This window comes from Varroa destructor, unplaced genomic scaffold, assembly GCF_002443255.2.
Source record: "Varroa destructor unplaced genomic scaffold, Vdes_3.0 BEIS01000005.1, whole genome shotgun sequence".
NCBI classification, from domain to species: Eukaryota; Metazoa; Arthropoda; class Arachnida; order Mesostigmata; family Varroidae; genus Varroa; species Varroa destructor.
This window is the reverse complement of record NW_019211458.1, coordinates 17,741,296-17,755,600: the sequence shown is the minus strand read 5'-3', so window position 1 is coordinate 17,755,600 and position 14,305 is coordinate 17,741,296. Positions and strand designations below refer to the sequence as shown.

Below are 14,305 nucleotides of genomic sequence, written 5' to 3'. Positions count from 1 at the left end.
AGAAATCACGCGTCCTATAGTTCAACGTTTAGTTTAGCGGCTGACATGCACGTTGTGATGAATTTAACCTTATATTAAGACAGAGAATTTTAACGATGAATGACTATAGCCAGAGTAGAGAGCTTGTCTGAAACTGAAAATCTTCTATAGTTCTTACATCGTTGGTACATCCTTTATTCCCGCTCGAATTCTGTTAATAGGCATGCACAGAGATAGTCTATCTCTAGTTATGTTATTTATATTTCCAACGAAGCCCCTTGTATAGGATACGGACGGTTCCGTATCTCGCATGATTGTATGAGTGGTTCTTCGTACATAAGTCAAGTAAATCTTATAGATTCAATAATTTTAAGTACGATAGTGAAAAATTAGGTCGAATTTAATTTTATTCGGGCAGTAAATAGATGCTGGAAACGTTTCTTGGGTACATGGACAGGTTCCCGTCGATAGTCCATAGTACAGCTATGCAAATAAATTTAATGATTAGCAACCGAAAACATTTCAGCCCGTATTCATGGCTACGTGAGATAATTTACCTGAGCTAAAAAAAATGCACCCAATTTCCCCTTAAATCAACCTTATGTTGATTTAAATCTACCGTACGTTATCAAGTTGACCGTCATTTAAAGCGCATTCAAGTCACTTGTGAAAGCTTCTGATCAACGGCAAACGTCCCGTTATGATAAAATTTTTATCAAGTACTACTTTATCAAACGCAAGCATTCATCATTATTTTTCAACACTACCCAGGAAAACGCCCTTCCAACGTAGGCCTAGTCTATCTTGCCTCAGCCAGATAGACGCACAAGAATAAATTGGTAGAAGATGCGGTTTCAGGCAAGCGCCTGAAAATTTGGATTGCACATCGCTTTTATCATATTTCTGTCGTATGCAGACTTGTGCCTATTGTTAGGCACTTTTTTCACTCTATAATTTATTTAGCTGCTCATCTGAGTTGACTTTCGCTGACACCACAACGCAGCTACCAAATACTTGTTGTCATCTCTGAGGGCTACCGGCGAGTCCATCACGCTTCAACAAACGGGGTATGGCCCTGATGGCAGTGATGTCTTTAAGATTTGTCGAAGCCCGCTGGCAAGCTCTATCTGTTTTGTACCATCTCAGCTACGCCGCAGCACTTTCTCCGGCACTAATCCCACTCACAGGATGCTAGAATAGTTGGTGGAAAAGTGCACGAGCTGAATAAAAAACGTTAAGACTTCTGTAACAGTGGATGCCGGTGATACCGATCGAATATCGATGCTCGTTGGTGTCGACTGGGCGACGACAATTTCCCGTTCGCGTCCCGCAAAATGTTCGTGGGTTCTGCCGTGGAACGATCTAGCGTATCATCCCCAAGCCTTAGTGATGTCGGCATTGTCCACACGTGCGAATGCCTCCTGTGTGGACTAGACATTCTTGCACGCAACTTACGTTCCGCGTGCGGTGTTTGGCATTGCCATTCAACGCAGTGCATGCGCCTTACAATCATAGAATAAGCAATACACAGACGTGACCTCGAAGACTTTTGATGATTTTAATCATTAGTATCGTAATTGGAATAGGTCCGTGAACATGGACGGACGTTATAATGATATTTATGCGTACATATTTATAGCTATATAAGCAAACAGCTGAAAAGGATACCCATATAAATGAAACCAACTGTAGTATGCGATATTTGATTGAAATTGCTTCAGTAAATACAGTTGATACAAATAGATTTGTACAAATGTGCACGTATTTGATGGATGCAGGTTGAGCAAAAGGCAACCCACGGGCTAGTCATGGATAAGATTATAGAGTATATTATTACTAAGTACAAAAGTGTTCACATTTGGGCTAACTTAGCAGTGAAACGTTCAGCATGCGTTGATAATTACAACCAATAGGCCAATGAGAGAACCATTTCCACACATTTTTAACAGAAAAACGCAAATACTTGTTTGCGTTTTTCCTGCTGATTGGTTGATGAAGCCTAATCGCTTACTATGGAGTTTTCGATAATGGACTCCTTACCAGATGCCGACCTTGTCTCCGTTTATATCTGTAACAGTTTATCGTCATTTGTCCTCTTTGTCCCCTTAAGCCCACTTCCTTGTTGATAGAGGGATGCTCTTCGTCTATGGCAGCGTTGGTTATCAACACCCAGTAAGGATTTTTTGAAACTATTTTATTTCTCTCTCTTTCTATACATATCTGTATCTGGACCCCACTATATTCACGGAGATCACGATAATTTTAGTTCTGGTAAAATGGTACTAATGGAAATCACTAAAATCATGTAACCACCCATAACTAATATGAGAAAAGAAAAGTAAATTTTGAAAAAAAAGACAAGGTAAGCCTAATTATTTTTTAAATCGAAATACAATACGACGAGCACCTTCTGGACAACCGCAAATATCACAATCTTCATTCAGTTCCTCATCACAACACCATTCGTCAACAATGTTGGCACTCACATGTATTCCTCGGCCTATCTATAATGAAATACCCGAAAAACCTTTTCAAGAACAAAATGTTTCAACTCGAGTTTACTTACGCGTAAGCGGTAAAATTCCTGCACTCAGACGATGCTGGGATGTCTGCTGACGTGCGGGTGATGGTTGATCTGTAAGCCGGCTTTCCTCAGTCATTTCGATGGTCCGCCTCTTTCCTACTGTTTTTGTTTTAAAAAATTTGCTCTGTAACTTCGACGGGCATTTATTTGACGCTTGTTCCCAATGACCTACTACATCATACGTTGTTTTCTTCTGTCGGGCACACCAACTATTTTTCGTTTTTGCTATTACTGCCGCTGTACGTCACTGTCGACAAACGATCGCATCAACGCAAATACAGTATGTCTCATTCTTCTTATATTGTTTCTCCTTTTTGCTTTCGTTTTTGTTTGCTTTTACAATACATACAATGTACAAAACTATATCATTGTGATTACTCTCTAGATTTACTTTTGCGTTTTCGGCTTCGTTGCAACCGTGGAAGAATCTTCTCCTTCTTACCTTTATGCCAAGTAATATCAGCAACGTTTCTGCGTCGTACCTATCGTTTGTTAGGACAAGGTCAAGGCAGAGACGCACAGCAGTACATTCTACTAGTTCTACTCCTACAACGTAAATGCTGCAGATGCAGTAGCTGTGACAACGGTGACGGGAGCGCTTGTTGATTTCGCCGCTTTTTCTCTACTTTTCGTAGCTTTTTTTTTGTCCTTTTGATGATGTTGTTCGTGCTGTTGCCGTAGTCGCTTTTGTTCTTCTCCGTTCGCTCCGATATGACAACGATTAGGGAAGTCGTATGTTGTGGGCCGGTTTTCTTCGTCGTCTTCTAAAACTGTTGCTACTGCTAAAGCTTCTGTCATGAGTGGATTTTCTTGCCTGGGGGACGCCACTGGCTTACGCAATGGTCCCTGTGTTGCCGCTTGTTTTTTTTGTACAAGGGCCACCCGGCTATCCTGTTGGGGTACCGCGACGTCGGCAAAAGTGTACGGGTACCCCTGCTTCTGTCTTTGCCGCTGTCCCCCTGAGCCCCACAACCGTCCCCGCCTCCCGGGCCGCAGTCTCTCCCGACGAGGCCCCTCAACGGCGGCGCAATGGGGTCTTGCCGCCATTTTAGCCGGGATTGCGCATGATTTGTTCAGTGCGCGCGCGTGCCGTCGCACTCGGCCGCCACTCAATTGATGTGCCACCTGTAATAATCGTACCGAAATAGAAGGAAATATGAAAAACGTAAGAATATTTGTTAATATTCAAATAGAATCACAGACAATGGGTTAGTTATAGAATAGTACGCGCATCTATCCTACCCTAGAGGTCTTTACGAAAATGAATTTATAGACTTTATGTATTTAATTTCTAAAATTTGTCATAGGAATATTTTTCTTCCACATATATACTTGCATTAAACTTTCAAAGACAGAAATCATATATATATATATATATATATACATGTAAAATATGTTTTATATATATATTAAATATATGTAATAGACTAAAAGTAACATTGAAAAATCTATTGAAAATCTTCATTTCACATCTGTTAAGGTAATAGGATATACGATAATTATCGCAATGAGCAGATTTAACTGTGCAACGTATTTCTATATTCCCATAATGTTGCAGTAGTGCCATAACAATTAGTATATGTGTAAAATGCGATGGTCATCACAATGGCTACCGTGGTTATTCAAATAGTTTTATTGAAATGAAGATTTTCCTTCAAGATATTCTTGTATCTTGTATATATATATATACATAAGTTACGAAAGCAGGCCCGGCGCATCAGTCCTTTTCTGTCTGCCTCATCCACCCTTCCTCAATGTCCTTCCTTTTTTTTTTTTTGCTTTCCTTGCCGTCATACCGCTGCCGTAACCGAGGTATAAAAATTGAAGCTTTAGCCTTTCGCCGGCACTGCCTCGGCCGTCTAATCTGTGTACCGCAAAACCTACCGAGGCGACAGCCGCTTCGCGTCATCGGCGTCAGGCCAGCAGCCTATATAACTTAAAAGGAGACGAAACAGAACATAGGAAACTCATGTAACGATTGTCAGCCGCAGGCGGTGTGTTACAACCTTTCCTAGCAAAAGAACCTTTAGTAGGTTTCTTGTTGTTCATGTCTGGTCCGTGGAGTTGGCCTTTGAGTGTTAGATTATCAGAAAGAATCATGAGCGCAGCCGCCGTGCGAACTAAACAGATTGATCCTAGACCTCAGATTTTCCGAATCATAAAAAGAGAAGTGTGCTTCAGAGAAAAAATGAATTGTGCAGTTGATGATTTTGTTCCCACGTTATTTCGACCATTAGTACGATAGGAAATAGGTGTCATATTATTTTTCTTCTTTTGTAAAAAATTGCTTGTTCTATACTTTTGCTTATTCGGGTCAGAATGAAGATATCTTTGTAGCCAGCCCTCAATTGGTATTGTGATATGTATGGACTCTTGTTTGTATGTGTGTGTATGTTCTGTATGCTTGTTAACGTACATTTCAAAAGTAACATGAAATGATCGAATGCATAGACCAAAAATTGACTGATCTATGTTAGCCTCGTCACTTTAGACCTCGGATTCCCTTCAGTCAATGGGACACTTTTAAACGCGTTTATTTGGCTTCAGTAGCGTTTGGCTACTTTTGGTGCTCTTCCTGATACAGCAATTTTCCCTTACAGCGTCTAGATAGCTCACAGCGTCTTTGACGCAAGTTGCCTCGATCGAAGACTACTTTAGGCCACCAGAGGACTTGCGAAGAGAAGCTTTCTCCAACGGTGACCGCGCCAGCCAGTCGAATTTTTAACGCATGGCGGAATGAGCAGATGTCAGTCACCTAAAAGGAGGCCTTTCTTGCGTAGCTTTTATTCCAGCACCGACGAGTATGTTGACATATTATTGGCTTGACAAGCAGCTGTTCCGAAACATGGCCAGTTGTGCTTACCCGTATAATGTCTGAAGCTTACCAACTACCGCTCGTTGCGCGGAACGCAAAATGAAGCAACGCCATAGCAGAACTTGAAGAAGTAGCAGGGGGTGGCAACATAAAAGTTGACGATTTGAAATGATGTTGCGAAAGACACGTTGGAAATTTGCAAAATCAACGTAAAACCCGGGACCAAAATAATATGGGAAAGTAAGAATGAGCAAAATCTGCTAGTGCGCAGTTCATCTTTTGTGCCTTATATTATATTCACAAATATATCATTGTTTACCAACGTCAAAGCAAGGAATCATTAACGGAATAGTGATAAGAAAGAGCGTCCTTAAGTTTAGCGAACTCCGTTATGGATGTTACGATAATATCGTGGCTTCGCAACCCAAGTCACACGCAGCAGAATTATCTTCCACTTAAGTTAATTTGGACACGCGTCCTAAAAATCATATAATAAAATAGACATAGACGCTCAAATCAATTCAACAAAATGTCTAGGTATCTATTTAACATTAGTTTAAGTTCACTTTGCAGAATCTCAATTGCATGATCTCAGAACTTCTTCTAAAGTACAAATATTAGGCACCAATAATTTTCCATGCCGAGAACAGATAACAATCCGTAATCGGATATTGCTTTGAAATTTCCTGGAATTCTGCAAATACTAGGTCTAACTATAGATTGTGCTCATTTAGGTAAATACCCGCTTCTAAGCTTCACAGCCTAGTCTGTTACAATCTATTACTTTCTAATATTAAGCTTCACCTAACCCCTAGAGCTTGAGACAAGCGATAAAGATGTGGAAGTCATTGTACACAAGCTTAAGCTAGATAAACATCTTTTTAGCAGAGCGATTTTCCGCGTCGTAATCTATTGCCATAAAGCTTGGCCTGGGAGATTTTGCTTGTCGGGCCTTCCTGGAGCGCGGTAGCAACGCTAACAGCCAGTTAACGTCTATATGTACACAACGTTTAGGAAGCTTACGTGTATACTAGGAGATAATAGTGTATCTTGGTCTATCTTAAGTCGTGGTTACATCTATTTGAGAGAGCGCCTCCTAACCAACATTCTGGCCTGACTTTTTCGTCCTGCGATATAACTTTTGCGAGGTTTTGGTTTCGAATGCCCGCCGGCATAGCATAGAAGCAACCCGAGACGCTCAGAACCATAGGATCTCAGGTTCCGGTCCTATACGGTAAATATTAATAGGCGCAGTTTTATACTTGCAAACTTGTCAATGAAGTTATCTTTATTATTATTATTATTATTCCTAGACGTGAGTATTGCGACAAGTTGTACTTGCAAGTGAATTCGGTCCAAAATGGTCTTAAAAATTCTCTAATTTGTCTCCAACTATTCTTTGAGCAAATTGGCCTTAAGCAAAGATGCGGTGTGCCAATAGAGCTGATGTTTTTTATATGCCATTTATTCAACCAAAAGTGAGGTTGACAATTGACTGGGGGTGAGAATATTTTTATGATATCTATGTATCTGTATAGGTGACTTTGTGGACATGTAGTACTTGCTCCCTTGCACTGGCAAGTAATTCAGAGCATTTAGCTTTTATTTTTCGACTCGTTACGTACTTTAAACGAGCGATGTAGCGCGTTTTAGCCACAGGCTGTTACTAGGCCTTATTGAAATAAATGCAAGCTCTGTTTTTCCGGACGCAATGAAGTTATGAAGCTGGAGATTATGGAGGTCATATGGATTATATGACTAAACGGTCAGCACCGCAGGTCTCTTTTATCGTACTTCTTTCTACTGGAACCCTAATTTTCTAAATGGTTGCTTTTAACACATTTTGTGGCATATTTATTTACTGTAGTGTTTTTAGTTCTTTCTTAACCAGAACAGAGCTGCGGCGTACATTTTATCTTTCCTTATTACGGGTACCAAATGCTTTACGAATATGCAACAAGGATACGCTTGGAATAACCAAATCAAAAAAAAAAGCCACTTATTAACCACTCTATTCATAAAATAGTATAACTGTATCATTAAAAGCGTAAGTATCCCTTAGTAGTTTCGTGATATATATATATATATATATATATATTATGTATGGTTTTAGTTGCTCGTTTGCTTGAACGATTTTCAACAGTTTGTTTTTTAAATAGACAGAATGCCCTGGTCGCGTTTTACGGAAGCGCTCGTTATCGATCATTATACTTGGTGTATTAATAGTGGATTAGCAGATATGAAAAGAGCTATGCAGGTAACGATCATATAAGCTGTTCCGATCTCTTCCTCATTAATCAGTAAAATATTGCTTATTATTATTATTAAGCAGGAACGGCCTATCGTTTTCGTTGTTCTCATGATTTGGTCTTATTCCTCACCTACCCCAACGTGTTGCCCATTCCATTATTATCAAGCACAAAGTAATACTTGACGGTCTTTTTTGCATATGTGTAATATTACTGACAAGCATTCAATGGTCCTCTTTCTTGCTTCTCTTTTACGTATTGTTCGTTGCCCTACAATCCTTGTAAGATCTTTGACCTGTTGTTAGGAGAGACCGCCTGTACTACGGGGGCATTTTGTATTGGACACATAAATTCTGCTCGGCTGCCTCACTCCTAGTGTATTATAGGCACATGGGTAGATTAACATGCTCTTGCCGTTCGTTGATTATGGCTGCTGTCAAATGTTGTCTACATCTTTCGAGCGCCCCTGGATCCTAACTGGTTTGCAAAAATTGACTAATTATGTTCTTCCTTCCGCCTACCATCATAAGGCCATGGCAGCTCCAGGCCATGTATAACTAAAAATTGCCTCAGCCCTCGGTGCGCGACAAATCTGTCGGCAGCTTAGCTGCATTCATCCACAAGCTGCTAATCCTGCTAGTACTGAACGAAAGCAAAAACGAACTGCACATCTCACGTAAACAGGCCTATGTCCGAAACAGTCAGAGGTAAAGTATAAAGCGTCTCTAGGAGATAGCCCTAAGCACTTGAGCGTAATAACAGGTATGAATATAAACGTACTATGTTGTTAAATAAGTAATCGAAGTTCTCGTTTATCGCTCATCCTTTTCCGATTTCTCGTTTCCTGTTGGCCACGTGTTATATAGTAGTGAAAAGTTTTTGTTGCCGTGTAAGGCTGTCGTCATCGTTTGGCTCGGGTCGCAGAATCTCGCCTTGAATTCAGGCTCTAAAGGCGGTAGGGTGAAGTTGCAGAAACAACACTTTCGATTGATACTTCCTATTCGTGTTTTGCCAAGGTCAAAAAGCCTCTACGATAGGTGTGGTGTATATAAAAACGACTCGATAGCTGAGGCTACACTTTGAATACGGATTGTCAAGCAGATATTCGACAACCATTCCGTATTCGACGTATCCGACGGCCGTATTCGACGGCAAAGGGTATCCATTAGACGATACCAATAAACTCTTGCCGAACGTTGAACAAATATCTTTGCTTCTCCAGACTTTAGACATGAGCAAAAATTTGGTGTTGCAAATTGGGATCCGTATCGAACGTAAAACTCTAACGTAAACACTTACATTTAAGATCAGTAGATGACAAATAGAAAGATCGAAGCAATAAACTCATAATAAATATTGTTAGGCCACTTTCATCAAGGAGAAACTTTATAGTAAATGCCATTGGGTTATTGTTCTGAGTTTTTCCACGGAACAACAAGAATTTGATAAAAACAAAAAATACTGTTATTACATAAAAGTGATTCGGGATGTATGAAGCAAATGATAGGACGAATATTGACTTGACCTGGATGTCTGAAAATAGAAAGCGAATCCATGTCCCCTGAATACAAAGCGCCTACTAATTGGCGTGTGTTGTTGTATTGCCGCCAAATTTCTGACCACATGTTAAATAACCGCATGCGATGTACTATTACCCATACGAGGCGTCATAGCACTCAAAAAAACAACATTTAGCCTATTCTATTTCAGAGACGTTGCATTTAATTGAATCTTACTGTGAATTAAGCCGTTAGCCACTATTGGAAGGTCTAAGTCGAGGCAAAAAATTGTATAAAGATTGGGATCATCGGAATGTAACGGTCGTCTCGAAACACTACCTTCATATTATCCATATCAAGACGTTTCATATGAATTTATGTAAAAAATGAAAAATGTGGGTCCGTGACTATTTCTTAAATCAAGCAATTACTATATATACTATCATACATTTCCCAATTGATAATGGTATAAACTGGTTTCGATTTCCGAGTTCAGGCTGCGTACATAGTTCAAGGTGACTGGCCAATTTCAAACAGACGCATGCGGACCAAAAATGGTTCCTCATTGTCGGCCGGACGAACGGGCATTATGAACCAGATTACTAATTGTAAACATTATTGTTGCAGCGTTTTCAAACAGTAGGTGAGAACGCGTTTCGCTCTACGTTAGATTACGTTTACAAACATCTATGACTTCTTGCGAAAAGCAAAAAGCTTTCTAGCTGGTTACTAACCTAACCTAAGTGTCAGGTCACCTGACATAACTGACGTTAGGTTTTTCCACTTAGTGTCAGGTCAATGACACGCTCAGATAAACAAACAGAAACAAAAGCCAAAGTGAAATTTCGCAATATTGTTTCCTAGATCAGGGCAAAGAATAGACGCGGACAAAGTGGCATGGCGCATCTCTATGAACATAGCGTTCAAACCACGTTTGCCTCTGGTCCAAGTCGTGTCTCGTCCTTCAGGCCTTTCAGATCGCTCTCACCTATTTCTCCTTTCTTCCTCCAGAGGCGTTCATCTCCAAGGGCACAAATACGGCTTCGGGCCGTTCTGGTTAGGAGTTAGCTTACTACCATCCACCGTACTAGTTAACCAGAGTTTGGGGTCTTCGCCTGCAACAAGCCTTCCGTGCTGAGGCGAGAATCGTGAGCGCGAAATTTCCGACTGCAGAAGGCTAAGAACTTGTAAGACTGACTGTACCAACAGCACGTTTCAAACAGCGAACAATTGAAACAGTTGGAAGTTAAGACGATGAGCTACGAGTTGCTTTTGTTGCATCAGCAGCGTTCCTGAGCCTTTCTGAAAGACTGCCGAAGCCCGTTAGTATTTGCGTATTGGCCAGCAATCAAGAAGTTCCCCTTTACGTTAGAAGAAAGAGTCTGAACGACCGACACCGATTCGCTGAGTCGAACTCGACTCGATGCTAGTGGGGACGGAAAACGTGGCGGACACGGAACGGCGCAACGAACGGCATTGAGCGTTTAGAAAGCAACGGAACGGATTGAAAAACGCCACGATCATCGATTATACACTCACACACAAACACAGCAGGCGCGCAAGGGGTTTTCTGTTCGTTTCTGCCGCTGAATCAGCTTTCGAGCAGGTGAGCGGACGACTGAACGTCGGCTCAAATAAGATCGAAAAAAGGAGATACACACAAGAACTGCGTTAGAAAAACTATAAAAAACGAATCGAGTCACAGATACGCTTCCAATGCCTACAGAGACCAAGCAGATCTCCTCCGCCTCAGTGCACAAATACACCAAAATGAATGACGAAAATGCCACCCGTAAAAGTGATGGAACAGTCGGCCGGCTAACTAAGTGACCCAGGAGAGACCACAGATTCAGTTAATTACTGCTACGGAAAACAAAATAACGCCTGATTAAGGGACACATACATATCTCCTTACGGCCACGATGGTAGGTGATCGGCGTCTCAACAGAGGCTTCCGACAAAAAATCACCTAAATTACAGCTCTGGAAACTTATGAGGAAACCGCGAGTAAAAGGGGGATTTTATGGCATAAATGAAGGTGGTACACCTACGAATGGGAAGAATAATAGAAAGAAATATGGGAAAGAATGAGATCTACCCCCTCCTCCCCGTAGGTATAGCTTGGCTGGCACTTTCGCGGCTGAAATTACCAACTGTGCGAAAAAGTGAGGTTGAGAAGACTGGTTGGCCGTTTGGTGTTATCGATCGGGCTCCATAAGATATTTAGAATAACCACAGTAGAAGCATCAATACGCCATGCTGTGCAGATGTTGGCGGATGTAAGGCTTGTAAGGAATGGGAATCCAAAGCGCTACTGCATAGATTATATAATACTCTGCAGCATTTGGCGGAACGATGACTTCGTTACTATTCTTGAGGTTTTCGTTCAACAGCAGGAGCTGTCTAGGGTAGCGTAAGTGCTGTCGATAGCCGCAAACTACCGCGTACCCCCAACATACAGTGTGGCAGTTCCAAAAAGCTTAGCTCCCACACGTAGTGGGCGTGAAGTAAACCTGTCTAGAATAGTAAGGCAAGAAAAGAAGCCAAGGTCCGAAGCTTACCCGAAGCGACGGGTAGTCCGCGTCATGGCAGCGATGGTGAGTGCAGGTGGTGACAACCAAGCCTTGGAGCAACAGGCAAACTAAGAATCGGAAGCCGATTTAGAGGCATCAGAAAAACCAGACAAAGAAACGGTCTTCTGTTCCTGCTTTATTCCACTCTATTTCTTGCTTTGTTACCAGCACTCGCTACTTCTCTCAGCAGAGCAAGATCAGAAGTATTCGTTTATAGAGAACACAGCTAGTTAAAGTCTCTGTCTTATCGAATCGTCGCCGGGTCCCAAGATGAACGCCGTGTAGCCAAAGTCAATCCTACTAGAAACTGAAAAACAGATGACGTCGTGCGCATTCCATCTAAGTAATGGTGTGAACGATATATACTAGAGACACATTTTGGTAGTTGGCAGGAGGTCTGGCCTGTAGGAAACATAACCTGTAGCGGCTTTTAAGGTAACGCCGGTACAGTGACTGCTATAGCGCGATTTAGTTATTGAGACGTAACAATAATGGCGGCTAACTAAGGGCTGATATCGTTTATCACTATTGGCTCATAAATTTCTATCATTACGTTGAATGGGACGTACGTATGATATTTTCTATATATTTATTTCTATAATATTTAATTACTCTTAGGTAAATAGTCTTAACCACTATTAGAGCAATTTATGAAATTTAAATTGATATAGTGGTGAAATAGGAGTAGGAGGAGGAGGAGGAGGAGGAGAATACGCTATCGCTCCTGAACATATTATTTAGGTCATTTACTCCGATTGCTTTTAAAGAAATTCAAACTAAATTTTCGATATTGGAAATATTAAGTTTTCGTTAGGGATTCACTACATGATATTCATTTAACACGCTTGAAAATATTCGTTAAACAACCGATACAGGAAAACGGTTTTTAATATAACGTACCTATTAAGCTCTGCTACAATAGATAGTACATAGAGTAAATGAAGTTGGTATTTTTGAACGGGTTGAACAGAGGTGGCTGATTCCCTCTGACATGGGTCCGTTTCGTTCTTAACTAGATTGTTCCCCTAAACACAACGAAACATTTAAGTAAAGCAAAATATGGAGTCGCGGACTCTAACGTGTAAATATTAAGAGTGGTCAAAAGGCCAGACAATACTGAAGTCTATCCAGAAATGGGAACGTATTTGGGTCGTTGACGAATTTTCCTGGAGCGCTATTATAAAGGAGCTAGATGATGGAACCGTTTTCACATTTCCAGACTTACCGAGACAATTACTTTTTCTGACCAAATAATGGTGATGGCGAAACATGATTTAATAGTACCTGAGCTGAGGTCCTACGGGGTGAAAAATACATTGAAGAAGATGGATAAATGGCACATCACTCGTCCATAGATATACGTCTTCCTCAGTCGTCTCCAGCGTTGTCCTATGGGAGAGTTTGTTTTAAGGAAATAATTAACGTGAAAATAAGACTCAGAATCAGGAAGTGAGATCTCGGTACGGATGCCCTCGACGTGCGCTACGATACGCCGTGCCCACCATCTCTTGCAGCCTATCTATCGCCTAACAAAGAAAAGAACAAGTCTGTTAGGACACAAGTTCGCAGGCTGTCCCGGGCAAAGAAATTCTTCCTTCTTGCCTTGGTGTTTCGCCTGTTAATCGTGGCAAACCGAAGGCGGCCGCACTGAACCCAAAAGTCAGTGTTGTGACCGTTTTCTCAACGCACCGATTCATTTAGGCAGGGTAAAGAGATGCAGACACATGAACGCGATTACCTGTCTAGCAAATACTGCGCGTCCACCACAAAGGGATGGTAAAAAATGACTATATAGACTATCGTAGGCTCATGCAAAAAGGCGAGTCGTTTAGTGGAACAAAAAAGAAGAAAGCGGATAGTTCTGCAACCCCGTTGCAATATTAATGTGGCCTACTCGTGTTCTGATTGGAATGGTCAGAAAAAGCCGAATATAGTTATTTTTTCTCGTTTGCTTCTTGTGCAACGGAAAACAACGCACTTTTGCAAAAGTCGATGACAAAACGGAAGTGATAGACGAAACAAAAAAAAAAATGCGGCAGAGCTTCGGGGTTTCAATGCGGATGCATAGATGTATGCCAAATTAAAACAAGCCGTTATGGTTACACAAAGCAACAAAGCTGTAGCTGTTATGGTTTAACGTACTTGCAGAAGTGTTTCAAACGAAGTCTGCTTGCTCGTCTATCAAAAACAGTTTTTCACTGGAATTAAGTTCTCTATCTTCAAAGACCATCACTGGTCATACGCACCTACGATTAGGATTAGAGTTGCGCTGCGCAAAAATCAAGTGCGATGTATATATATTGTGGAACTTTTAAAGCTTGTTTTGGACGAACGTCGACGATACTTCAAAGCACATATTACTTCTTACAAGCACAAGAAATTCCACTGGTCTTTGTTCGCAGATAACTATAGACAACTGTTTACTACATTATCCATTTAAAAATTATCCACCAACAGCAGCAAAGAAAATGCAAATGGAATCGTTTTATTTCTCAATACAGCCATGGGTTGTTATTAAACATATCTATCTAAGCCATAAAAGCTGTCTATTAAACCTGGTACGGTTCTGCCTCTTTGTTCACAGGCTTGATAACTTCCATTATCCT

The 14,305-nt window shown here is 41.1% G+C and overlaps 1 protein-coding gene across 1 annotated transcript in view; it reads right to left on the bottom strand.

The window, feature by feature from the left end:
- Positions 1 to 14,305, bottom strand: part of LOC111251187 (uncharacterized) — a 140,698-nt gene that overhangs the window by 75,320 nt on the left and 51,073 nt on the right. The window contains exon 2 of the mRNA XM_086990489.1: positions 2,546 to 3,688. Coding sequence (XP_086846615.1) covers positions 2,546 to 2,639 — 94 coding nt within the window. The 5' untranslated portion in view covers positions 2,640 to 3,688. The remainder of the gene's footprint in view (positions 1 to 2,545; positions 3,689 to 14,305) is intronic.